The sequence below is a fragment of the Salvelinus alpinus genome, chromosome 9 (assembly GCF_045679555.1).
Source record: "Salvelinus alpinus chromosome 9, SLU_Salpinus.1, whole genome shotgun sequence".
In the NCBI taxonomy this organism is placed as follows: Eukaryota; Metazoa; Chordata; class Actinopteri; order Salmoniformes; family Salmonidae; genus Salvelinus; species Salvelinus alpinus.
The window spans coordinates 32,287,655-32,315,065 of NC_092094.1; the positions used below are offsets into that span (position 1 = coordinate 32,287,655).

Genomic DNA, 27,411 nt, shown 5'->3' on the forward strand with positions numbered 1-27,411 from the left:
TCATTAGGTTAGCATTGTGGAGTGACTACAATGTTATTTATCCATCCTCAGTTTTCTCCTATCACGCCCACTAAATGCTGTAACTGTTTTAAAGTCAAAATTGAAATCCCTGAGTTTCCTGCCTCTTTGGCAACTGAGTTAGGAAGGACGCCTGTATCTTTGTAGTGACTGGGTGTATTGATACACCATCCAAAGTGTAATTAATAACTTCACCATGCTCAAAGGCATATTCAATGTCTTTTTTATTTTTTACCCATCTATCAATAGGTGAGATTCTTTGCAAGGTATTGGAAAACCTCCCTGGTCTTTGTGGTTGAGTTTGTGTTTGAAATGCACTGCTCGGATGAGGGACCTTACAGATAATTGTATGTGTAGGGTACAGAGATGAGGTAGTCATTAAAAAATCATGTTAAATACTATTATTTCAGAGTGAGTCCATGCAACTTATTATGTAACTTGTAAAGCAAATGTTTGCTCCTGAATTTATTTAGGCTTGTCATAACAAAGGAGTTGAATACTCATTGACTCAAGACATTTCAGATTTACATTTTTTATTAATTTATAAAAATGTCTAAAAACATAATTACACTTTGAAGTTATGCTGTATTGTGTGTAGGCCAGTGACACCAAATCTCAATTCAAATAAATTTTAAATTCAGGCTGTAACACAACAAAATGTGGAATAAGTAAAGGGGTGTGAATACTTTCTGAAGGCACTGTATGTTTCAACTTTCCCTCCAACTTGTGCCAATATCAGTTCTTTTAAAGTCTTGGTTCCAATAGTTTTTATTTGTTTCTAAGAGATTGACAGTTGGATAGGCTTTCTGTAAGGTTTTTTATATCTTACCTATCAGATGAATGACCTTTTCTGACTCAAATATGATAGGGGACATGGGATTTCATGTGGAGCTCACACACAGAGTATCAACAGTACTGCAGGATGGAATTAAAACAACATCTAACATTCAAACAGTCTTAACATTTTCAGGTTAAAGAGGAAGGCTGAGAATAGAATGTTAGGGTTAGTGAAAAGTGTGTGTGTGTCCATCTCACCTGTCCCCAGAAACATGACTTCATACTGTCCGTCCTCAGCCATGACGCGGTCCACCACTATCTGTGTCAGTGTGTAGTCAACACGTACACGCGTGAACACGGGTCGGCTGGTCAGGGGGTAGACGGAGCGGAACATGAGGGGGTGGAAGCGGATGAAACTGACCACCTCATCTGAGAAGTCTTTAGTGGTCCTTATCCGGGGATCATACGTCTTACTGGGACACTGGGGAGAGGGGATAGACAATAATGTTTAGACAGTATGAAAGCCTAGCTAGAAGCCGATAGTCATCTAGCTAAGTACCTTAAGGACTAATTTAGGATTCCCCGTCATTAAAGACTCAGCTGTTTTTGAACTTGTCTCCATCTGGTGGTGAGCTGAAGTACTCCACAGATTCAGGTACATACCGCTACTTCTGGAGTTCACACCCTTCTACCAAGTCTGTTCCTCCTATTATACAGTTATAAACCATCTCTCGATGGCGCCATGCATATCCCCTCACACACATATACACACACATGCAAGCATATACACAAATGTACCGACACATACAGTGCATTCGGAAAGTATTCAGACCTCTTGACTTTTTCCACATTTTGTTACGTTACAGCCTTAAACTATAATCGATTAAATTGTCCCCCCCCCCCTCATCAATCTACACACAATACCACAAAATGACAAAGCAAATGTATTAAAAAAAAGTAATGGGAATGTCACATTTTCAACCCCATAACTCGGTACTTTGTTGAAGCACATTTGGCAGTGATTAATGACATCCTTAAGTTTTCTTGGCTATGACGCTACAAGCTTGGAAAACCTGTATTTGGGGAGTTTCTCCCATTCTTCTCTGCAGATCCTCTCAAGCTCTATCGAATTGGATGGGGAGCGTCGCTGTACTGCTATTTTCAGGTCTCTCTAAAGATGTTGGTGGAGTGCTGCAGAGATGGTTGTCCTTCTGAAAGGTTCTGCCATCTCCACAGAGAAACTGGAGTTCTCTCAGAGTGACCATCAGGTTCTTGGTCACCTCCCTGACCAAGGCCCTTCTTCCTCGATTGCTCAGTTTGCCCTGGGCGGCCAGCTCTAGGAAGAGTCTTGGTGGTTCCAGGACACTGTGTTCTTGGGAACCTTCAATGCTGCAGAAATGTTTTGTTGACCTTCCCCAGGTCTGTGCCTCGACACAATCCTGTCTCGGAGCTCTACGGACAATTCCTTTGACCTCACGGCTGGGGTTTTGCTCTGACATGCACTGTCAACTGTGGAACCTTATATAGACAGGTGTGTGCCTTTCCAAATCATGTTCAATCAATTGAATTTACCACAGGTGGACTCCAATCAAGTTTTAGAAACATCTCAAGGATGACCAATGGAAACAGGATGCACCTGCACTCAATTTCGAGTTTCATAGCAAAGGGTCTAAATACTGTTTTTTACTTGTAAAAAAAAACTGTTTTCACCTTGCCATTATGGAGTATTGTGTGTAGACTGATAAGGATTTTATTTTAGTTAATCCATTTTAGAATGAGGCTGTAACGTAACAAAATGTAGAAAAAGTCAAGGGGTCTGAATACTTTCCAAATGCACTGTACACACATACCAGTCACAGTCCCTCATGTTAATCAGTTCCAAAAACACGACTTAGTGACATCAACAAAGCTGCCGCCCAGACTGCAGTTTATTATTGTTCATCAGCACTGAGACTAGGTCATATATCACACACACACACACGCACCGACACACACACACACACACACACACACACACACACACACACACACACACACACACACACACACACACACACACACACACACACACACACACACACACACACACACACACACACACACACACACACACACACTTTGACTTCTGTCACACTCTCAAAGAGATGCATTATGCATACAGGCACACATAGTAGATGGGTGTTTATTATTGTTCATCAGGACTGTGTCATGTACCAGGATTGGGTGATATACTGTAAGTCATTTAAGTGGAGGAGAGGGGGGTCTTTCTAAATAATCCTGTACAGCAACAGTATGCAGTCTTCTTGTTTCCCTACTTACGCCGAGGAGGGAAATGGAAGGGGGTAGGGCTAGGAGAGATGAGTGTGTGTGTGTGTGTGTGTGTGTGTGTGTGTGTGTGTGTGTGTGTGTGTGTGTGTGTGTGTGTGTGTGTGTGTGTGTGTGTGTGTGTGTGTGTGTGTGTGTGTGTGTGTGTGTGTGTGTGTGTGTGTGATACCGTACCGTTCCAGGGCGAGGGTAAGGTATTCTCCCCTCATATTCTACCCAGCGATGGTCAGGTCCTTCCTTGTGAGCGTAGGGTCCGTTGAACACAGCTCGTATGTCAGCCATGCTGTACACACACACCGCCGAGCCTCGGAACACAGAGCTGGGGGAGAAACACAGTCTAATAGGTATAGTGGGAAGAATAACCTGAGAAGTACTGTAGAGAGATGTCTCGTTATATAACAGGTTGTTTGGATCCTGGATGCTGCTGATTGGTTAATAGGAGGGAGTTATTCACCACAATCCACAGGTAATTCCTTTTAACAGTTCCATTTAAACTGTCAATGTGTATCCACGGTCCCACACAGCCCAGCCAAGCAATCAATAAACGTTATCTCCCCTGGAAAAAAGCATCTAGACAAATCTCCCCATGCTACTAGCCTAGCTGTCTGCCTCTCCGACCTGTGGAACAATGTAGCAGTTATTTTTTTGTGATCTCCACTGTGCCATGCTTATGAACGTGACAAGACTGACAGCTTCTCTGAGCCTGGCAAATTCATTTATCAGGATCATTATAATAGGTATATCAAAAGAAATGGAAATGGAAACAAATGTAAAACAAACAAAAATGCACATATTTTTGTTTTGTCATTTCAGCTGCTTGATGCGACTGTGTGTTAGCTTTAGTTGGCTAGCTAGCAAAGGAGAAGTAGCTAGCCTGCATAGCTACATGGCAATTATTTGTTTAGCATAGCAACTATTGCAAATAAAATGGATATAATGAACAACCAGCTCATTTGGCTAGAAACTTCGGAATCTCAGAACTAACGACTGTCTTTTGCCCGGACTGTTTTGTACTGATTAAAATAACGTTTTACGTGTTGGCAATCGTTTTATAAAAGTAATAAGGCCCTCGAACCTGGACATGATTGTGATTAACACCCTCCTAAGTCCTGTTTTCCTGGCCCTTGGCTTCGACTCCGGCCTAAGAACAGCCCTCGTCAAGAGATATTTACACGATAATCCTTGATTTCGCATGCCTTGTATGGTATGGTAAGTGTTTTACCTGGAGGTGGTGAAGACTCCATACACAACAGGGTTCTTCTCATCTCTGGTGGGGAGCAGGAATATGTCCTCTACAACACACACACATAAAAGGTAAGAATGTGGCATTTAGTGTGTACGTGGTGTGTGTCTGTAAACATGGAAGCATGTAATATGTGTGTGTGTGTGACTTACGGAGCTCGTCAAAGTGCGTGTCCACTCCGTCAGGTCCAGGGATGGAACACACCAGTCTGGCTTTGAGGAACGTTGTCCACTTATTGGTCAGACTCCTCAACCCTCCCACGTCATTCTGAAACACAACCACAACACAACCATAACACAACCACTACACAACCATAGTCTGACACACAAATACATCTGAAATCAGTTTTGCAGGTTTAAAACCATGAAACAACCACAGTCTAGTCCACAGATCTGACATATCAAGTACAATTTTACAGACCTTGAACGCGTAAACTCCTGTTTGAGACCAGTTTAAATAAACCAAGATAAAGATCAAACTGTGATTATTTGACTTGCAGGGGACTGAGGTCTGATCATTACAGTAATGATGATGGTAGTCGGAATGAACTGACAAAGGAGGGCGAGACGACCGAAGAGGAAAATTGCTGGCAAGGAGGAGAGAATAGGTTAGAAGGATTTAGTAGGACAAGAATAGCAGTATGAAGGAAGAATTGAAGCCAGAGAAAGGGAGAGAAAATCTAAAGTAGAAAGATGAGGGAAGAAGAATTGAAGGTAAACTAGCAAGCTCGTTAATTATGCATGTTTTCTAATTAGCATATGTATACCCCTGGCTGAGTGCTCTACTCAATAAAGCAATGCCCTTCTCAGTGTTAGGGTTAGGGTAGGAGTACTCAAATATACATATAAAGTACAGGGCTCCTTTATCCAGCACAAGGGCCCTAAACTAACCTCCCTACTGAACTTGGCCCACAGACTAACCTATCGCTATATACATGCAATTATAGAAAAGGCAGGGGTAATGGCTTTAGCGTTTTCTAAATGGGATTATCTTCAAAGACTCTGTTATTCCATTTATCCAGAGAGGAACCCCTCTATGGTCGGCTATAGACACAGGACAAGGAATCCCTCTCCTGCCTCATCGGCCTTACAGCTTACTCCCAAGTCGTAAACTGGGAATGTTGCAATAGAGCTTGGAATTTCTATAGTGGGAAGACTCCAGGGACAGTCTCCCTACTACCAGAAAATATCAAATCCCACGTAGCTGGGATCCAGTGTTGTAAAGTACTTAAGTAAAGATACTTTAAAGTACTACTTAAGTCGTTTTGTGGGTATCTGTACTTTACTATTTATATTTTTGACAACTTTTACTTTTACTTCACTACATTCCTAAAGAAAATAATGTACTTTTTACTCCATACATTTTACCTGATGCCCAAAAGTAATCGTTACAATTTTAATGCTTAGCGGGACAAAAATGGTTCAATTCGCACACTTTTTAAGACAACAACCCTGGTCATCCCTACTGCCTCTGATCTGGCGGACTCACTAAACACAAATAATGATTTTGTAAATAATGTCTTAGTGTTGGAGTGTGCTATCCATAAATTTAAAAAACAAGACAATTGTGCAGTCTGCTTTGCTTAATTTAAGGAATTTAAAGAACTGTGAACATGGAAGGAGTTAAAGCTGGGGGTTTGGGCTACAGGAAGGGGCTACCGGTAGAGCATAAAGAAGGAGCAGGGGTGGAGCAGGACCCAAATGGTACTGGACCAACTAGACTACTGTCCTACTTCATTCTTACTCCTACACTGTCTTGGGACCAGACCTTAGACTGTCCTGTCAGTAAGACCACAAAGTGGTCCGTTCCTTTGTTGGCAGACTACACAAGAGGAATGTACTAGGAGGTATTGTCCCAGGGGGATTTAAGCACATCTGTGGAGAGGCCAGCTCTGTAGTAGAGGAAATAGATCTATCAATGTACACTCGTCCTGTTAGATGTCTGTCCTCCTCCTCGTCTCTTCCCTGACCTCTTCTCAAAACATCCCTCACTCACCTTCCTTCACCATTCTACACCTCTCCCCCATCTCACCTTGCAGACGCGTGCCACGCGGGACAGGACACTCTTATCGTTGCTGTCACGTGATGACTCGCGAAAGAAGAAGTAGATCTTGTCATCGTCTGGGTTGTAGGTGTCTGACACAGGATGGGCTGATACAAACCTGGCCTCTAGAGAGACGGGGACGGGGACGGGGACGGGGGGGGGGTTATAAGTGTAACATTGTTCATACTAACAGCCTGACCCTGTGGACACAGCAGAGTGTCTGATTTTATTATTTTTCTGTCTCCTCTAAGTACCCTGAGTTATGAATATTAAAATAACTCCAGACAGAGCCTTGGAACAGAGGAAAAGAATGAGACAGAGGGAGAAAGAAAGTATGTGGCTGTGCACTGAGGAAATTAACCAAAGCCTCTGGGAGGATTCCTTAGAATAGGCTAATGTAGGCCTGAGCACACACACACACTCACAACATATTACACAAAAACACTGAGTGACACCATCACTCCAGAGATCTCACACACAACCCGCATCTAGCTGTGAAATGTGGATGGTGTGTGAGAGGAGTAAACACTATTCTATGATGTGAGAGTGCATCATAGAATAGTGTTTGTACTGTCTGTGTAGACTAGCGCCCTGTGTACTCTCTGTGTAGACTAGGGCCATGTGAAATGTCTGTGTAGACTAGGGCCCTGTGAACTGTCTGTGTAGACTAGGGCCCTGTGAAATGTCTGTGTAGACTAGGGCCCTGTGTACTGTCTGTGTAGACTAGGGCCCTGTGGACTGTCTGGGTAGACTAGTGCCCTGCGTACTGTCTGTGTAGACTAGGGCCATGTGGACTGTCTGTGTAGACTAGTGCCCTGTGAAATGTCTGTGTAGACTAGGGCCCTGTGTACTGTCTGTGTAGACTAGGGCCCTGTGTACTGTCTGTGTAGACTAGGGCCCTGTGAAATGTCTGTGTAGACTAGTGCCCTGTGTACTGTCTGTGTAGACTAGGGCCCTGTGAACTGTCTGTGTAGACTAGGGCCCTGTGAACTGTCTGTGTAGACTAGCGCCCTGTGTACTGTCTGTGTAGACTAGGGCCCTGTGAACTGTCTGTGTAGACTAGGGCCCTGTGAACTGTCTGTGTAGACTAGGGCTCTGTGAACTGTCTGTGTAGACTAGGGCCCTGTGAACTGTCTGTGTAGACTAGGGCCCTGTGAACTGTCTGTGTAGACTAGCGCCCTGTGTACTGTCTGTGTAGACTAGGGCCCTGTGAACTGTCTGTGTAGACTAGGGACCTGTGAGCTGTCTGTGTAGACAAGCTCCCTGTGTACTGTCTGCGTAGACTAGCGCCCTGTGTACTGTCTGTGTAGACTAGGGCCCTGTGTACTGTCTGTGTAGACTAGGGCCCCGTGAACTGTCTGTGTAGACTAGGGCCCTGTGAACTGTCTGTGTAGACTAGGGCCCTGTGAAATGTCTGTGTAGACTAGGGCCCTGTGTACTGTCTGTGTAGACTAGGGCCTGTAGACTAGTGCCCTGTGTACTGTCTGTGTAGACTAGGGCCCTGTGGACTGTCTGTGTAGACTAGTGTCCTGTGAAATGTCTGTGTAGACTAGGGCCCTGTGTACTGTCTGTGTAGACTAGGGCCCTGTGTACTGTCTGTGTAGACTAGGGCCCTGTGAAATGTCTGTGTAGACTAGGGCCCTGTGTACTGTCTGTGTAGACTAGGGCCCTGTGGACTGTCTGTGTAGACTAGGGCCCTGTGTACTGTCTGTGTAGACTAGGGCCCTGTGAACTGTCTGTGTAGACTAGGGCCCTGTGTACTGTCTGTGTAGACTAGGGCCCTGTGGACTGTCTGTGTAGACTAGGGCTCTGTGAACTGTCTGTGTAGACTAGGGCCCTGTGAACTGTCTGTGTAGACTAGGGCCCTGTGAACTGTCTGTGTAGACTAGTGCCCTATGTACTGTCTGTGTAGACTAGGGCCCTGTGAACTGTCTGTGTAGACTAGGGACCTGTGAGCTGTCTGTGTAGACTAGCGCCCTGTGTACTGTCTGCGTAGACTAGCGCCCTGTGTACTGTCTGTGTAGACTAGGGCCCTGTGTACTGTCTGTGTAGACTAGGGCCCTGTGAACTGTCTGTGTAGACTAGGGCCCTGTGAACTGTCTGTGTAGACTAGGGCCCTGTGAACTGTCTGTGTAGACTAGGGCTCTGTAAACTGTCTGTGTAGACTAGGGCCCTGTGAACTGTCTGTGTAGACTAGGGCCCTGTGAACTGTCTGTGTAGACTAGCGCCCTGTGTACTGTCTGTGTAGACTAGGGCCCTGTGAACTGTCTGTGTAGACTAGGGACCTATGAGCTGTCTGTGTAGACTAGCGCCCTGTGTACTGTCTGCGTAGACTAGCGCCCTGTGTACTGTCTGTGTAGACTAGGGCCCTGTGAACTGTCTGTGTAGACTAGCACCCTGTGTACTGTCTGTGTAGACTAGGGCCCTGTGAACTGTCTGTGTAGACTAGGGACCTGTGAGCTGTCTGTGTAGACTAGCGCCCTGTGTACTGTCTGCATAGACTAGCGCCCTGTGTACTGTCTGTGTAGACTAGGGCCCTGTGAACTGTCTGTGTAGACTAGCACCCTGTGTACTGTCTGTGTAGGCTAGCGCCCTGTGTACTGTCTGTGTAGACTAGGGCCCTGTGAACTGTCTGTGTAGACGAGGGCCCTGTGAACTGTCTGTGTAGACTAGGGCCCTGTGAACTGTCTGTGTAGACTAGGGCCCTGTGTACTGTCTGTGTAGAGTGTAGACTAGGGCCCTGTGAACTGTCTGTGTAGACTAGGGCCCTGTGAGCTGTCTGTGTAGACTAGCGCCCTGTGTACTGTCTGCATAGACTAGCGCCCTGTGTACTGTCTGTGTAGACTAGGGCCCTGTGAACTGTCTGTGTAGACTAGCACCCTGTGTACTGTCTGTTTAGGCTAGCGCCCTGTGTACTGTCTGTGTAGACTAGGGCCCTGTGAACTGTCTGTGTAGACGAGGGCCCTGTGAACTGTCTGTGTAGACTAGGGCCCTGTGAACTGTCTGTGTAGACTAGGGCCCTGTGTACTGTCTGTGTAGAGTGTAGACTCGGGCCCTGTGAACTGTCTGTGTAGACTAGGGCCCTGTGAACTGTCTGTGTAGACTAGGGCTCTGTGAACTGTCTGTGTAGACTTGCGCCCTGTGTACTGTCTGTGTAGACTAGGGCCCTGTGAACTGTCTGTGTAGACTAGGGACCTGTGAGCTGTCTGTGTAGACTAGCGCCCTGTGTACTGTCTGCGTAGACTAGCGCCCTGTGTACTGTCTGTGTAGACTAGCGCCCTGTGTACTGTCTTTGTAGACTAGGGCCCTGTGAACTGTCTGTGTAGACTAGGGCCCTGTGAACTGTCTGTGTAGACTAGGGCTCTGTGAACTGTCTGTGTAGACTAGGGCCCTGTGAACTGTCTGTGTAGACTAGGGCCCTGTGAACTGTCTGTGTAGACTAGCGCCCTGTGTACTCTCTGTGTAGACTAGGGCCCTGTGAACTGTCTGTGTAGACTAGGGACCTGTGAGCTGTCTGTGTAGACTAGGGCCCTGTGAACTGTCTGTGTAGACGAGGGCCCTTTGAACTGTCTGTGTAGACTAGGGCCCTGTGAACTGTCTGTGTAGACTAGGGCCCTGTGTACTGTCTGTGTAGAGTGTAGACTAGGGCCCTGTGAACTGTCTGTGTAGACTAGGGCCCTGTGAACTGTCTGTGTAGACTAGGGCTCTGTGAACTGTCTGTGTAGACTCGCGCCCTGTGTACTGTCTGTGTAGACTAGGGCCCTGTGAACTGTCTGTGTAGACTAGGGACCTGTGAGCTGTCTGTGTAGACTAGTGCCCTGTGTACTGTCTGCGTAGACTAGCGCCCTGTGTACTGTCTGTGTAGACTAGGGCCCTGTGAACTGTCTGTGTAGACTAGCACCCTGTGTACTGTCTGTGTATGCTAGCGCCCTGTGTACTGTCTGTGTAGACTAGGGCCCTGTGAACTGTCTGTGTAGACAAGGGCCCTGTGAACTGTCTGTGTACACTAGGGCCCTGTGAACTGTCTGTGTAGACTATGGCCCTGTGTACTGTCTGTGTAGAGTGTAGACTAGGGCCCTGTGAACTGTCTGTGTAGACTAGGGCCCTGTGAACTGTCTGTGTAGACTAGGGCCCTGTGAACTGTCTGTGTAGACTAGGGCCCTGTGAACTGTCTGTGTAGACTAGCGCCCTGTGTACTGTCTGTGTAGACTACCACCCTGTGTACTGTCTGTGTAGACTAGGGCCCTGTGAACTGTCTGTGTAGACTAGGGCCCTGTGTACTGTCTGTGTAGACTTGCGCCCTGTGTACTGTCTGTGTAGACTAGCGCCCTGTGTACTGTCTGTGTAGACTAGCGCCCTGTGTACTGTCTGTGTAGACTAGGGCCCTGTGAACTGTCTGTGTAGACTAGGGCCCCGTGTACTGTCTGTGTAGACTAGGGCCCTGTGAAATGTCTGTGTAGACTAGGGCCCTGTGAAATGTCTGTGTAGACTAGGGCCCTGTGTACTGTCTGCATAGACTAGCGCCCTGTGTACTGTCTGTGTAGACTAGGGCCCTGTGAACTGTCTGTGTAGACTAGCACCCTGTGTACTGTCTGCATAGACTAGCGCCCTGTGTACTGTCTGTGTAGACTAGGGCCCTGTGAACTGTCTGTGTAGACTAGCACCCTGTGTACTGTCTGTGTAGGCTAGCGCCCTGTGTACTGTCTGTGTAGACTAGGGCCCTGTGAACTGTCTGTGTAGACGAGGGCCCTGTGAACTGTCTGTGTAGACTAGGGCCCTGTGAACTGTCTGTGTAGACTAGGGCCCTGTGTACTGTCTGTGTAGAGTGTAGACTAGGGCCCTGTGAACTGTCTGTGTAGACTAGGGCCCTGTGAGCTGTCTGTGTAGACTAGCGCCCTGTGTACTGTCTGCATAGACTAGCGCCCTGTGTACTGTCTGTGTAGACTAGGGCCCTGTGAACTGTCTGTGTAGACTAGCACCCTGTGTACTGTCTGTTTAGGCTAGCGCCCTGTGTACTGTCTGTGTAGACTAGGGCCCTGTGAACTGTCTGTGTAGACGAGGGCCCTGTGAACTGTCTGTGTAGACTAGGGCCCTGTGAACTGTCTGTGTAGACTAGGGCCCTGTGTACTGTCTGTGTAGAGTGTAGACTAGGGCCCTGTGAACTGTCTGTGTAGACTAGGGCCCTGTGAACTGTCTGTGTAGACTAGGGCTCTGTGAACTGTCTGTGTAGACTTGCGCCCTGTGTACTGTCTGTGTAGACTAGGGCCCTGTGAACTGTCTGTGTAGACTAGGGACCTGTGAGCTGTCTGTGTAGACTAGCGCCCTGTGTACTGTCTGCGTAGACTAGCGCCCTGTGTACTGTCTGTGTAGACTAGCGCCCTGTGTACTGTCTGTGTAGACTAGGGCCCTGTGAACTGTCTGTGTAGACTAGGGCCCTGTGAACTGTCTGTGTAGACTAGGGCTCTGTGAACTGTCTGTGTAGACTAGGGCCCTGTGAACTGTCTGTGTAGACTAGGGCCCTGTGAACTGTCTGTGTAGACTAGCGCCCTGTGTACTGTCTGTGTAGACTAGGGCCCTGTGAACTGTCTGTGTAGACTAGGGACCTGTGAGCTGTCTGTGTAGACTAGCGCCCTGTGTACTGTTTGCGTAGACTAGCGCCCTGTGTACTGTCTGTGTAGACTAGGGCCCTGTGAACTGTCTGTGTAGACGAGGGCCCTTTGAACTGTCTGTGTAGACTAGGGCCCTGTGAACTGTCTGTGTAGACTAGGGCCCTGTGTACTGTCTGTGTAGAGTGTAGACTAGGGCCCTGTGAACTGTCTGTGTAGACTAGGGCCCTGTGAACTGTCTGTGTAGACTAGGGCTCTGTGAACTGTCTGTGTAGACTCGCGCCCTGTGTACTGTCTGTGTAGACTAGGGCCCTGTGAACTGTCTGTGTAGACTAGGGACCTGTGAGCTGTCTGTGTAGACTAGCGCCCTGTGTACTGTCTGCGTAGACTAGCGCCCTGTGTACTGTCTGTGTAGACTAGGGCCCTGTGAACTGTCTGTGTAGACTAGCACCCTGTGTACTGTCTGTGTATGCTAGCGCCCTGTGTACTGTCTGTGTAGACTAGGGCCCTGTGAACTGTCTGTGTAGACAAGGGCCCTGTGAACTGTCTGTGTACACTAGGGCCCTGTGAACTGTCTGTGTAGACTATGGCCCTGTGTACTGTCTGTGTAGAGTGTAGACTAGGGCCCTGTGAACTGTCTGTGTAGACTAGGGCCCTGTGAACTGTCTGTGTAGACTAGGGCCCTGTGAACTGTCTGTGTAGACTAGGGCCCTGTGAACTGTCTGTGTAGACTAGCGCCCTGTGTACTGTCTGTGTAGACTACCACCCTGTGTACTGTCTGTGTAGACTAGGGCCCTGTGAACTGTCTGTGTAGACTAGGGCCCTGTGTACTGTCTGTGTAGACTTGCGCCCTGTGTACTGTCTGTGTAGACTAGCGCCCTGTGTACTGTCTGTGTAGACTAGCGCCCTGTGTACTGTCTGTGTAGACTAGGGCCCTGTGAACTGTCTGTGTAGACTAGGGCCCCGTGTACTGTCTGTGTAGACTAGGGCCCTGTGAAATGTCTGTGTAGACTAGGGCCCTGTGAAATGTCTGTGTAGACTAGGGCCCTGTGAACTGTCTGTGTAGACTAGGGCCCTGTGAACTGTCTGTGTAGACTAGGGCCCTGTGTACTGTCTGTGTAGACTAGGGTCCTGTAAACGGTGTGACACACTGTCAATTCCCCAGTAAGTGTGTGTGCTGTAGATCTACAGTAAGTGTGATGTCTTGTAAAAGTCAAACATGAATAACTTTCTTTTGTGGAAGGATTGACAATAACCTCCATCTATCGCACCCTGAGAACACAAAACAGCTCTGTGTATCAATGTAAAGACTGGGAAGTGAAACACTTAATGACAAAACTAGGTTATGAATGAACTCACTTGCTTCAAACAATCTTTGTGTACCGAGAGGAAGGATGTAGTCAAAAGAACCAGGCCAACAGTTAGTGAGAAATAATGTCATGTCATAATGAATGACTCTACACGCTAATAACTCATAGCTCTACAATACGTGTGTATGTTTGTGTGTGTCGTTTGTCTGCGTGTGTGTTTCTGTATGTATGTGTATATGTGTGTGTGTGTGTGTGTGTGTGTGTGTGTGTGTGTGTGTGTGTGTGTGTGTGTGTGTGTGTGTGTGTGTGTGTGTGTGTGTGTGTGTGTGTGTGTGTGTCTGTGTGTGTGTCTGTGTGTGCGTGTGTAGTGTGTGTGTGTACCGTTGCTCCAGTACTCCTCTGAGATGTCAGTACGTATGTAGTGCTGGTCAGGGGGTGGGCCCAAGGAGCGGGTGAACGTTGTGTCTTTACCAAGGAAGTCTGATGCCGTGCCAGCATACATGAACTGGTCTGCAACCAATCAGAGACAAGGAGGGTTAGACCTTGACCAATGAGAATGAGCGTCAAGTACAACTGTAAATGTGAACCAATTAGAGTAACAAACCCAATTCTTATAAAAACAAGACAAAAACCTGAACAAACACAATCAGACAATCTGTCTTTAACTTCTTATGGCTGCAGGGGCAGTATTGAGTAGCTTAGCTGAAAAGGTGCCCAGAGGTGCCCAGAGTAAACTACCTGCTCCTCAGTCCCAGTTGCTAATATATGCATATTATTATTAGTATTGGATAGAAAACACTCTGAAGTTTCTAAAACTGTTTGAATGATGTCTGTGAGTATAACATAACTCATATGGGAGGCAAAAACCTGAGAAAAGAATCCAACCAGGAAGTGGGAAATCTAAGGTTTGTAGGTTTTCAACTCATCGCCTATCGAATACACAGTGGGATATGGGTCAGTGTGCACTTCCTATGGCTTCCACTAGATGTCAACAGTCTGTAGAACCTTGTCTGATGCTTCTACTGTGAAGTGGGGCCGAAGGACACGGGAATGAGTAAGGTCTGCCATGAGCTGACCATGCTCTGACCATGCGCGTTCACATGAGAGGGAGCTCTGTTCCATCGCACTTCTGAAGACAATGGAATTCTCCGGTTGGAACATTATTGAAGATTTATGTTAAAAAGATCCTAAAGATTGATTCAATACATCGTTTGACATGTTTCTACTGACTGTTACGGAACTTTTTGACATTTCGTCAGCTTTTAGTGAACGCGCTTCGTGACTTTGGATTTGTTTTACCAAACACGCAAACAAAAGTAGCTCTTTGGACATAAATGATGGACATTACCGAACAAAATAAAAAATTATTGTGGAAGTGGGATTCCTGGGAGTGCATTCCGACGAAGAACAGCAAAGGTAAGTGAAGATTTATAATGCTATTTCTTACTTTTGTTGACTCCACAATTTGGCGGGTAACTGTAAGGCTTCCTTTTGTGGCTGAACGCAGTTCTCAGATAATTGAATATTGTGCTTTTGCCGTAAAGCTTTTTTGAAATCTGACACAGCGTTTGCATTAAGAACAAGTGTATCTTTCATTCTATGTAAAATATGTATCTTTCATCAAAGTTTATGATGAGTATTTATTTTATTTAATGTGGCTCTCTGCAATTTCTCCGGATATTTTGGAAGCATTTCTGAACATGGCGCCAATGTAAACTGAGGTTTTTGAATATAAATATGAACTTTATCGAACAAAACATATATGTATTGTGTAACATGAAGTCCTATGAGTGTCATCTGATGAAGATCATCAAAGGTTAGTGATTAATTTTATCTCTATTTCTACTTTTTGTGACTCCTATCTTTGGCTGGAAAAATGGCTGTGTTTTTCTGTGATTGTAACGGCATTCATCGAAAGAAGGAGAAGACCAAGGTGCAGCGTGAAACGTGTTCATATTATTTAATCGAAACTGAACACTAAATACAAAATAACAAAAGGAATAACCGAAACAGTTCTGACAGGTGCAACAAACACTAAACAGAAAATAACCACCCACAACTACCAGTGGGAAAACAGGCTACCTAAGTATGGTTCTCAATCAGAGACAACGATAGACAGCTGCCTCCGATTGGGAACCATACCAGGCCAAAACATAGAAATAGAAAACGTAGACATACAAACATAGATTGCCCACCCACATCACACCCTGACCAAACAAAAAATAGAAACATACAAAGCAATCTACGGTCAGGGCGTGACAGTGATTTTGCAGTGACCTAACATAATGGTTTGTGGTGCTTTCGCTGTAAAGCCTTTTTGAAATCGGGCACTGTGGTGGGATTAAAAAAAAGTGTATCTTTAAAATGGTGTAAAATACTTGTATGCTTGAGGAATTTTAATTATGAGATTTCTGTTGTTTGAATTTGGCGCCCTGCACTTTCACTGGCTGTTGTCATATCGATCCCGTTAACGGGATTGCAGAAATAAGAATTAAGCTGTGCGTCATACTTTCAGTAACATGACATTCTTTGGCATGAGAGGATGTTTCTGTAATCAGTTTTCTGTAAGAAGATAGGCAGAGAAAACATGTCTCCATGAATCTAGCCTTGACAACAATGTTTCAGATAATTTAGGAGTCGGCTTAGATGACAACGTCTTGCTGAATTCACTCTGTCTTACTTCCTCAAAACAACATGCACACAAGCACACACATGAACATGTACACACACACGCACGCACGCAAACACACACACACACACACACACACACACACACACACACACACACACACACACACACACACACACACACACACACACACACACACACACACACACACACACACACACACACACACACCCCCCCCTTTGGGATAGCAGAGTGAGTCATGAGGGAGACAGGGGGTCACAGAAACACACACTCTGAGTCGGAGTGTTTATAGTTTAATGCCAAGTACGTTTGTTTATTACATTAAGAAATAATTATCCCTGCAAGAGACACTGACTTGGACAAGAGCACTTTGCTTTTTTTCTTAGATATTCAAAACAGAGAGTTGGGCCCTAGAGTGTGAGAGTACATGAGTGGTGTACAGGGGCTTTGATCACCAGGAGAGGAGAGAGTGGGAGGTAGGGCTGCATGTGGTTGTAGTAGGATGGTGTCAGGGTGGGGGTGATCAACTGTCAGATGGTAGGGGTGTGGTCTGACCTGTGAGGACAGACGTGAAAGGTTGCCTGGGGTCGTAAGGGCATTTCAGCCTCCCGGACTCCACTGTACCAGACAACAACTGGAACACACCCTCCTGGAGAGACAGAGAGAGACTGTGTAAGCAGTAAGGAATGCAGTTTGTGTCTGTGTGTATGTGTGTGTGTTGTGTCTGTCTTGTCTGTCTGTCTCTGTGTGTGTGTGCGTGTGTGTGGTTGGTGTATGGGTGTCTGTGTGTGTACGTGTATGAATGTGTACGTCCATGCATGTATAATTCTCCCTGACCCTACCACTCTGCGTCCTGAGATCACAATGAAGGCACATATCGGGTGGAAGGCTCCTGTCCCACAGGCATACACATGGGTATGGTTAAAGTTATGGAGCACACGCACAAAGTTGGCACACTCCAACTGAGAGAGAGAAGCAGAGGAGAAGAAACAATAAGACACAGACAGAAACAAACTATATTTTAATTAGTGCTCTGATTAGAGATTTTACTGTCAGGCCAGACATTTTCCAGGTTGTACTCACTTGAGCGTTCTTGCCTGCCAGTTTACACATCTCCACTGTGTCTCTGGAGGATGGCCAGCTGATCTGGGAACAGATAGACAGTGAGGTTTATGTAAGAGACAACACACTTCAAATAATAACCCTGATCCTACAACAGATGCTACCAAAACCATATCACACAACACATAAGAACAAAGCATACTGCACAAAACCCTCAGAGAAGAAAATGTACTTAAATCAGATTTTCCCCCAGAGAATTTACCAATTGTTCGTCCCGAGAAAATGTCAAGAAATTACCGGGAATCCCGGTTTCCTGGTTAAAACCAGAAGTGCTATTTAAAAGCATATAAAACCAATGGAAACATTGGATATGATTATACCACTGTAAATGGAAAAATATACAAATGAATCTAACGGATTCTTGTTGTATTCATTGCAATTTAATCTACTCAAAGTTCTCTCAAAGTCACCACACTATTTCATTGATGTAGCCCAGTTTTAACGAAGGCCTATGAAGCATTGCTGGCCAACTGGTAAAATATTATGAGGTTATTACGGTAGTGAAAATGACATTCATATTAGCACAGGTGTTGTGCCAATATATCCTCCAAACACCGGCTTTGAGGGCATTATCACTTTAATACAACCGGTTGCTGTCACGTTCCTGACCTGTTTTCTGTTAGTTTTTGTATGTGTTAGCTGGTCAGGATGTGAGTTTGGGTGGGCAGTCTATGTTTTCTGTTTCTATGTTGGTTTGGGTACCTAATATGGTTCTCAATTAGAGGCAGGTGGTTTTCATCTCCTCTGATTGAGAATCATATTAAGGTAGGTGGGGTCACATTGTTTGTTTGTGGGTGGTTGTCTCCTGTGTCAGTGTCTGTGTATGTTACGCCACACGGGACTGTTTTCGGTTTTGTTTGTTTGTTCGTTTTATGTAGTCATTTTTCCTGTTCGTGCGTTCTTCGTGTTACATGTAAGTTCGTAGTCCAGGTCTGTCTACATTCGTTTTGTTATTTTGTTTTGTATCAAGTTTAGTTCGTTTTTTGTCTTGGTTAAATAAATATCATGTCGTATCACAACGCTGCGTCTTGGTTCAATCCCTGCTCCTCCTCTTCGGAGGAGGAGGAACACCGTTACAGTTGCCAACATATTCAAATAATGATTGACATATTTTGATGAATTTATTCAAACTATTTCATCCTTCCACAAGATATAGCCCTGACACAAGTCTAGGGTTGCTACCCAAGCTGGCTGGTCGTTCGTTCTATTGGTTCAGTTGCTAGAGACGCGACACAGTCGTTCAGTCTTTTTGTTCTGTATCTATGGACGTGACCCTGTCGTTCGTTTTAAATGTTCCATTACCATACTGGCTAGCAAGGTTTGTATCCCTTGCTTGCTAGCTAGCCAATCACGGCTAATTTACAGTCACGTCAAACAGTGCAGACAGAATAACAACAGATGGTGCATTTGTATTTATTTGGACACCCATAACATCCATAACAATGAGCTAATGAGGCGCGATTTCACCTGGCATAGAAAATGTGCTCTCTTGTCAGGACACTGTTGTTCAGAGGAGCTAGCCAACAACACAGCTAACACAATCACTTCAAACAAGCTGGAAAGACTGCAAACTAGCTGCACTTTGTTTCCTTTTACCTTTTTTTTATTTACATTTCTTTGTATATACCCATAAAGATTATTCTGGCTGGTTCATGATTTTGACTGGCTGAGAAACACTGCCTGCCTGTCTGTCTTGTCCTGACTCCTACACGTTCATTACTATGGGACAGGTGGAGATCGACTTTGAATATTGAAACAATGTTTATAACGACTCTCGTCGAATGGAGTGGACCAAAGCGCAGCGTGGAAAGTGTTCATGATATTTTTTATTTTTTTTAAACACTCAAACAAAATAACCAAAGTGAAAACGGAAGCGCACAGTTCTGTAAGGCAAATAAACTATACAGAAAACAAGATCCCACAAAACCCAAACGGAAAATGACAACTTATATATGATCCCCAATCAGAGACAACGATACAGCTGCCTCTGATTGGGAACCACACTCGGCCAAAACAAAGAAATAGAAAACATAAAGTTTCCCACCCGAGTCACACCCTGACCTAACCAAACATAGAGAATAATAGGGATCTCTAAGGTCAGGGCATGACAATGTTGCAAATTTCGGAGAAACAGACAGCAAGGTTTATACAAATCTTCGCTTTGAAAACTAAACCTTAGTCTAAAAGAAATTTGAGATAATGTCTAGATGCTTGTTATAGTGGAGATTAAAAATTATTAAAACACTTTGAAATTTGACATTTGGAAGAACACCAAAATGTCACGTTTGATTCTCGGTGACGGTTCCTGCTATTAAACCCTAGACAGGAATCAGCCTGTCTTAACAGTGATCTTAATGTGTAAAGGGGGATAATGTTCTGTGTGCTTTGTATGTAGACTACCCGATGGTCACACGTGTTATAACTGGCTTATATTCTTAGCGTGTTCACCCCAACCCACTACCAAGGAGAGCTATCGCTGGGGTTGCACAGACTCCACACACCCATACACACGCATACACACGCATACACACCCATACACACCCATACACACGCATACACACCCATACACACGCATACACACCCATACAAACCCTTACACACGCATACACACGCATACACACCCATACACACCCATACACACCCATACACACGCATACACACCCATACACACGCATACACACCCATACACACGCATACACACCCATACACACCCATACACACGCATACACACCCATACACACGCATACACACCCATACACACGCATACACACGCATACACACGCATACACACCCATACACACCCATACACACCCATACACACGCATACACACCCATACACACCCATACACACCCATACACACGCATACACACGCATACACACCCATACACACCCATACACACGCATACACACCCATACACACGCATACACACCCATACACACCCATACACACCCATACACACGCATACACACCCATACACACGCATACACACGCATACACACGCATACACACCCATACACACCCATACACACGCATACACACCCATACACACCCATACACACCCATACACACGCATCAGTGTATTAAGATTCCATACTATTGCCCAGCAGCATGTAATTCATACAAAAAGTCTTATGTCTTATGATTTGACATACTGAGTACACAGTACATTACAGTACAGTATAGTACAGTACAGGTCTGGGCACGTGAGAGGATTTTGGCATGAGCTGGATTTGAGAAACCCCATCAACATAAATCCTATACCACCAATCAATCAATGCATTGGTTTCACAACGGGAGGATTGGGTCACACCTGATCTCACAATCTGAAATATACCTGGAATTTACTTAGAACTTGGCATATCATGTGATTACTTGTTTTGTTTGAGATTCATTGAAATAAGTACAATTTTTGCAACAGGTACCATTTTGTATCAGGTAAGTAAGGATTATGTTGAGTTCCATTGTACCCATGGTAAAATGTCAATGTAGCCATAGTTGTAAATATCATATTTTTACCAGCTGAAATAGGACAGTAGGATAATGTGTTACAGACTCAAGAAAATTAGACACACTTATGAATGTGCACTCCATTTGTCTGTCTGAGTATGTCTAATTTCTGTCTATTTATCTTATGCATGGATATATCCACACAGCTCTACACACAGAAGATTCTAGTCTAACTATCTAGTCAGCATCAGTATCAATAACCAGAAAGGCAACATTTAGAGAGCAACACTCAGACTTACATCAACGAGATTAAGATCAAATAAACTCAAATGTCTGGCGCTTGGACCAACCACAGCTGCATAAACACACACTCACTTCTACAACCTCTGATGTATGGGTTTACCAACTGCAGCTGTGTGTATGTGTGTGTGTGTGTGTGTGTGTGTGTGTGTGTGTGTGTGTGTGTGTGTGTGTGTGTGTGTGTGTGTGTGTGTGTGTGTGTGTGTGTGTGTGTGTGTGTGTGTGTGTGTGTGTGTGTGTGTGTGTGTGTGTGTGTGTGTGTGTGTGTGTGTGTGTGTGTGTACGTGTGCGTGTGCACGTGTGTGTGAGCGTGCATGCATGTGTGTGGTCTTATTCTAGGTCAAAGTCAAGGTCAGTAGATATACAGTCTGATAGACAACATAGTGCACCACGTCACTTGACTGTTGATTATTCCATCCACTCTACAAACTCTTCCCACAACTACAATACATCACTGATTAGGCTGCATTCCTCCCAGATCCACTCCACATAGCTGTGTCAGTAGTCAGGTGGAAAATATGCAGCACAAGCACAGTCAGGTTGGCTAGTTGTTTAAATGATAGTTTAAATGACAGATATAATGATGGGAAACTAAATCTAGTATCTAGTAATGATTCCATGGAACATACGTGTGAGCTTATTGGAAAGTGGGTAAGGTGTGGCAGGTCTGAGGTGTGGCAGGTCTGAGGTGTGGCAGGTCTGAGGTGTGGCAGGTCTGAGATGTGGCAGGTCTGAGATGTGGCAGTTTGTGTCTGCAGGGGGTAATAGCTAGTCAGCTGTTAACACTTGAGTTCTGGGGAGAGAATCTAAGGCTGTTTCCTATATGTGCAGCTCATACATTTTTCACATTACCGTGGTGATCCAAATTATACTGTGCTGGCTTAGATATGTTCTTTTCATATTGCGAGAGCTTGGGACTATACATTTCTATCTACATTTTTGTCAATATTGAGTTAAAGTTGCCTTGTTCTGTTTATTGTTCTCTACCTATATAGTACTCGAAATACCCAAACTCAATGTTGTTAAGTTCAAAAGAATGCAAGATAAAAATTGCTGACACGATTCAAACTAACGAGGTTTTGGAACTTTAAAGCCAATTATCTCAGAATCATCTTTTTGCAGATAGAACATTATAGTCCCAAGCTCTCAATTGTCCTTCCCCACACAATTCCATGTACTGTATTAAGCTATTTGGATAAAGATATCTCCCCCAAACTCCCTGCATAATAAAGTCAATGGTTCTCCAGGAGTGTTGCTGCTGTAGCTTAAGCAGACCTTCCTGGGGGCTCTGCTGAGGTTGTCAGGGTCCAGTAGGTAGACTGAGTCTTTGGTTCCCAGCAGCAGCCTGCCTCTCTCCTCATCCAACAACACAGAGTGGGAATGGAGACCATCAGTAGGACTCAGGAACACTGATACACTACCACCCTGGACCAGCTCTGAGAGAGAGAGAGAGAGAGAGAGAGAGAGAGAGAGAGAGAGAGAGAGAGAGAGAGAGAGAGAGAGAGAGAGAGAGAGAGAGAGAGAGAGAGAGAGAGAGAGAGAGAGAGAGAGAGAGAGAGAGAGAGAGAGAGAGAGAGAGAGAGAGAGAGAGAGAGAGAGAGAGAGAGAGAGAGAGAGAGAGAGCAGACTTAGATACACACATTATGATGCATGGAAAAAGTTTTGTTTGGTGCATCTAGAATTCATAGAATACACATGGTTTACTGAACCTGGTAGCGCAAGGTAATGTGTGTATTGGCATGAACTGTGTGTACACACACGCACATAGACTGTAGACTACAGACTGAGAGATGTTAATGCATGGGCATGCTACACTTACATTACAATAAGGCATACTCAGATAACAGTGGGTATTATCTTCGTACGGTGACAGTGTTAAAGATGCCAGGCTCAACCCACAGAGTTATTGACTGGCTGTAGATGGAGATCAGATGAGGAAGAGTCAGTGGGTTTGTCCTCATTCAACTCCATACCTGCAGCATCATCACCTGTGGCGTAATCCATACACCTTAGCGCCTGCCCTCCACCCCTAAGTCAACCTTGAATATCTCTTGCTCATCCATTAATACTTTTTCTTGAGTGAAAAACAATAAAATGAGGGCTGAGTGTCAACGACAGACCAGTGAGAGGTATTTATGCATGTTTTCATGTCCATTCACCTGTCTAACCTATTTTAATCTCTCCATTGTTCAAATGCTGTTGCAAACGTTATTTTATGCAGCACATACATTGACTAAATATTTCAAGAAATCAAGTTTGGGAGGAGAGTACTTTTCTTGTTCGGAGTAATTGATTTGAGTGAGTTTCCCAAAACCACCGTAGGTAACATGGTACTTTACTTCTCTTACCTGACCCAGACTCAAGCACACATGCTCACGCACACACACACACACACACACACACACACACACACACACACACACACACACACACACACACACACACACACACACACACACACACACACACACACACACACACACACACACACACACACACACACACACACACACACACACACACACCCTACCTCACCCCTGACTCCCCCACATAGAGGTGATGTTGACTTTGTTTCTATGCTGGGTGAATGAAGGCTGGTGACTCCAGAGATCTCAGTGTGTGTGTGTGTGTGGGGGGGGGGGGGGTTACTCACAACCAATATTTAAAGTTTTAGACCCCTCCCTCAACCCCTAATACCTCCTCCTACACACTCACACACTCATGTATCTCTTTCTCTCTATTTCTCACAAACACACACACACACATGCATGCAGAGCCCCTATGCCCTCTCAACACTAAACCTACCGAGAGGTCAGCCGTGCTAGCCCTTGGTTAACTCTGTAATCTGCACTGTAAACACACAGCAATGGGAACCCAGGGATAGACCCTGCTTCGCATCACTGTTAGCACTTAGCTTAGCGCGCTGGGCTCCAGTCATGCCCCCCCCTCCCTCTGCAGTCACTCCCCAGGGAAGTGAGCCCTCAGCCCCATTCAGCAGCCCCTGATTACTGGTTTATTTGAGTTAGATAGCATATCACGCTGGTCAGCGGCTAGCATTAGGCCTTAAGATAACCCCACTGATGGACTGGTGTGTGTGTGTGCGTGTGCGTGTGACAGCTACAGTGCCACAGCCCAGGGTGTGGTAACTATGGTGACTAAAATTCTTCCTATTCTCTCCTCCCTATCCAGTTTTCTGAGGATGGGAATCAACAGTGACAGAAACAAAGATGTGTCTGCTTATGATAGACATATGGATATCCTGAAGGGAAATACATTATAGTTTGGTCACACTTTATTTGGAGAGTCCGGATGATCCATCTGTAGATGTCTACAGATGGTCGTACTATCAACAAACTATATGTTGATAAGCAACGGCTTGCTAAGGTTAGGGTTAGGTTTAGAATAAGGGTTAACTAAGGGTTAAGGCTAGGGTTAGGATAAGGGTTAAGGATAAGGATTAAGGTTAAGGATCTGGGTTAAGGTTAAGGTTAGCAGATAGTTAGTTTAAATCTTACTTACAGTCTGTAGATAGTCTGTAGAGAATCTGAAGTTAATTAGATCATGGCGTTAAAACCTTGAGATCTTTAGTAAAACTAAATCAATGCCATGTTAAACATTATTTTTAATTAGTGTCACACCAGTCTTCACTTTGGCTCCGCTCCCACTCCTATGCAGCTCAGTAGATCAGCGACACCGGCCTTCTAGCTGCTGCCGAACCTGCTGCTGGCAAACGCCCTTCACTCATCAACCCCGGACTTGTAACTTCATCATTACGCACACCTGGTTCCAATCCCCACTCTATCACTGTATACTGTATATACTCCCTCTGTCATTTGTCTTTTTCGGTCATTGTAAATGTTGCTTGTTTTCCTCAGTACTTTATTATTTTGCACTTTGGGTTTCATCCCGCTTATATACAGTATATATATTTTGTGCTTTAATAAATGTAGTAGTTCTAAACCTGCGACTGTCTCATCCTCTATACACTTTTGACAGATAGGAATGTCATCACTAGCGTAAGGGTTAACACTCCCGCTATACTGTATAGGAACACTGTGAAAATATCAGAGCGCCATCGACCCATCAAACTATGCAAGAGAAAGGAATTAGCTAAAGCTTGGCTCAGACAATTCCAGACATGGAAGTGTTCCTCTAGCGAAGAGAGATGGAGAACGTGGCTTTACAGTTACATAGAATTCCTAGCTATAAAGAAAAGTGCTTGTCCTGATCTGGGTCAGAATGTAGGTTATGGAACAACTGATTGACATGAGTTAATAGAGAGAGCCAGTCAGATTAACTCTGTAGAATATATCCGATATTATTTCATAAACTAAACTGTCCTAATATATTATCCTATTATCCTAATATATTATCCTATAATGTTACATTATAGACAAACTGTCCCTCATGTACATTGGCAAGGAGCCACTAGTATGACAGTAGCACATTTACCCTCATTCTGTCGTCACAGCTCATGTCAGGTTTTTGGAAATACACACAAAAACAATAACAAAGTCTGCTGTGATAATATTAAGATTATGTTTGAATCATTTTGCTGTGTGTCATTGGACGGGAGCCGTACTGTAGCCATACAGTATATTTTTATGATGGATCCGCACAGACACTGAGAGAGAGGTTTCAGAGCACTAGAGCTAGGGCTGGCATATCAGAGGACCTTGAATGATTGTTCTCCCTATTGGAAAATCCTGAACTCTTTCACCTCTGTTAGAGTAGAGGTGAAACATTGGCTGATGGTTATTGAGAGGAAAGTTCACTGAGAATCAGCTTTCTGAAATCCAGTTCATTAAGACAGGGATGAGGTGTGTGTTTGAAGCGTGTGATCATGAAGGGATGACGATGCTTTGGAGGAGTGCATTCAATCGGATATGATTGACTTTGATGGAGTTTGACTTTACCAACTGTGTTTTCAGAGAGGGGGTGATGTTGTTTTTGAAGTGTGAGTTCAATCAGTAATAATTTTGCTTTGATGGATTTCATCCTTCACTCCTCTTGACAGAGGCAACCTAACATGGAGCTGTACTGACACCCCAAAGCCTGAGGGCAGAGAGGTTAATACACTCTCAGATGGCTTTCAGGTGTGGTTTTCCGAACTCTGGTGCATTTACCCCATTAGTTCTGTTCGTTTGGACTGGTAAGAGCATTCTATCCTCACTCGGGAGCACACTAAACAATGCACCGTGGTTCGCTCAAAAAGGGTGGTCTCGGTCCGATTAAATTCGTACCACGGTGCGGTTTGCTGCTGGTGAGAACACATGTCCGGACCAAACATAGGAAAATAACCAGAGTAGCGCATTATTTAGCATCTGATGAAATGCACGCAGTGTCATAACTTGAGATCTCTAAACTATTCCGTGAGTATCAGCACATTTATGAGCGCATCTGATTATTAGTGCAGACAGGGGCAATAACGGTGATACCGGCTACTAAATATATTCTATTCACACAGCAGTTAGAGCAGCTATTGTGCTGTTTCCTCCCACATGTTGTTGGAAGACCAAAGCGAAAGTAATATGAAGATTGGGACACACAAGTGATGCTTCATGATAATCATAAATGTTATGCTGAATTATATGGGGTGACAGGTAGCTTAGTGGTTAGAGCGTTGGGCCAGTAACCGAAAGGTTGCTAGATCGAATTCCCCGAGCTGACAAGGTAAAAATCTGTTGTTCTGTGCCTGAACAAGGCAGTTAACCCACTGTTCCTAGGACGTCACTGTAAATAAGAATTTGTTCTTAACTGACTTGCCTAGTTAAATGAAAATATGGCTCATGTTTTCAACTGGAATGAAACAACGCAAGCTGCAGAGCTGAACATTCATATTTCTACAGGCCAATTTGCTACATAAATAGTGTTTATTAAGGCAGTTGTTATTCCTACTCAATGTATGTACTACAATGTATTTATGTTGTAAACTATCTACATGTAAAGAAGCATATATTTTCAACCATGCTGGGTTTGTAAGAGACTCGGCCAGGGCAGGAGGTTAGGGGGTGAGAGTTGGAATTGGGGTGAGGGGGGTTGTATAGGGGTTAGAGTAGTGAATGTGAACTAGTGAGTGATGAATTTGTGTTGGGGGTTTAGGGGTTATGAGTTAGATCAGGGTTTGGTGGTCAGGGTTGAAGTAGGGGTTGCAGTGGGGTTGAAGTAGGGGTTGAAGTAGGGGTTGCAGTGGGGTTGAAGTAGGGTTGAAGTAGGGGTTGAAGTAGGGGTTGCAGTGGGGTTGAAGTAGGGGTTAAAGTAGGGGTTGCAGTGGGGTTGAAGTAGGGGTTCCAGTGGGGTTGAAGTAGGGGTTGCAGTGGGGTTAAAGTAGGGGTTGCAGTGGGGTTGCAGTGGGGTTGCAGTGGGGTTGAAGTAGGGGTTGCAGTGGGGTTGAAGTGGGGTTGAAGTAGGGGTTGCAGTGGGGTTGAAGTAGGGGTTGAAGTAGGGGTTGCAGTGGGGTTGAAGTAGGGGTTGAAGTAGGGGTTGCAGTGGGGTTGAAGTAGGGTTTGCAGTGGGGTTGCAGTGGGGTTGAAGTAGGGGTTGCAGTGGGGTTGAAGTAGGGGTTGCA

The 27,411-nt window shown here is 45.0% G+C and overlaps 1 protein-coding gene across 2 annotated transcripts in view; it reads right to left on the reverse strand.

Moving 5' to 3' along the window:
• LOC139584657 (semaphorin-3D-like) overlaps positions 1 to 27,411 on the reverse strand; it is a 76,466-nt gene that overhangs the window by 18,752 nt on the left and 30,303 nt on the right. For both annotated transcript variants that reach the window (XM_071416758.1, XM_071416757.1), the window contains exons 3-12: positions 22,119 to 22,279; positions 17,056 to 17,118; positions 16,815 to 16,934; positions 16,528 to 16,621; positions 13,704 to 13,832; positions 6,395 to 6,531; positions 4,516 to 4,630; positions 4,343 to 4,412; positions 3,295 to 3,439; positions 1,054 to 1,276 (exon numbers count right to left, since the gene is read on the reverse strand). In XM_071416758.1, coding sequence (XP_071272859.1) covers positions 1,054 to 1,276; positions 3,295 to 3,439; positions 4,343 to 4,412; positions 4,516 to 4,630; positions 6,395 to 6,531; positions 13,704 to 13,832; positions 16,528 to 16,621; positions 16,815 to 16,934; positions 17,056 to 17,118; positions 22,119 to 22,279 — 1,257 coding nt within the window. The remainder of the gene's footprint in view (positions 1 to 1,053; positions 1,277 to 3,294; positions 3,440 to 4,342; positions 4,413 to 4,515; positions 4,631 to 6,394; positions 6,532 to 13,703; positions 13,833 to 16,527; positions 16,622 to 16,814; positions 16,935 to 17,055; positions 17,119 to 22,118; positions 22,280 to 27,411) is intronic.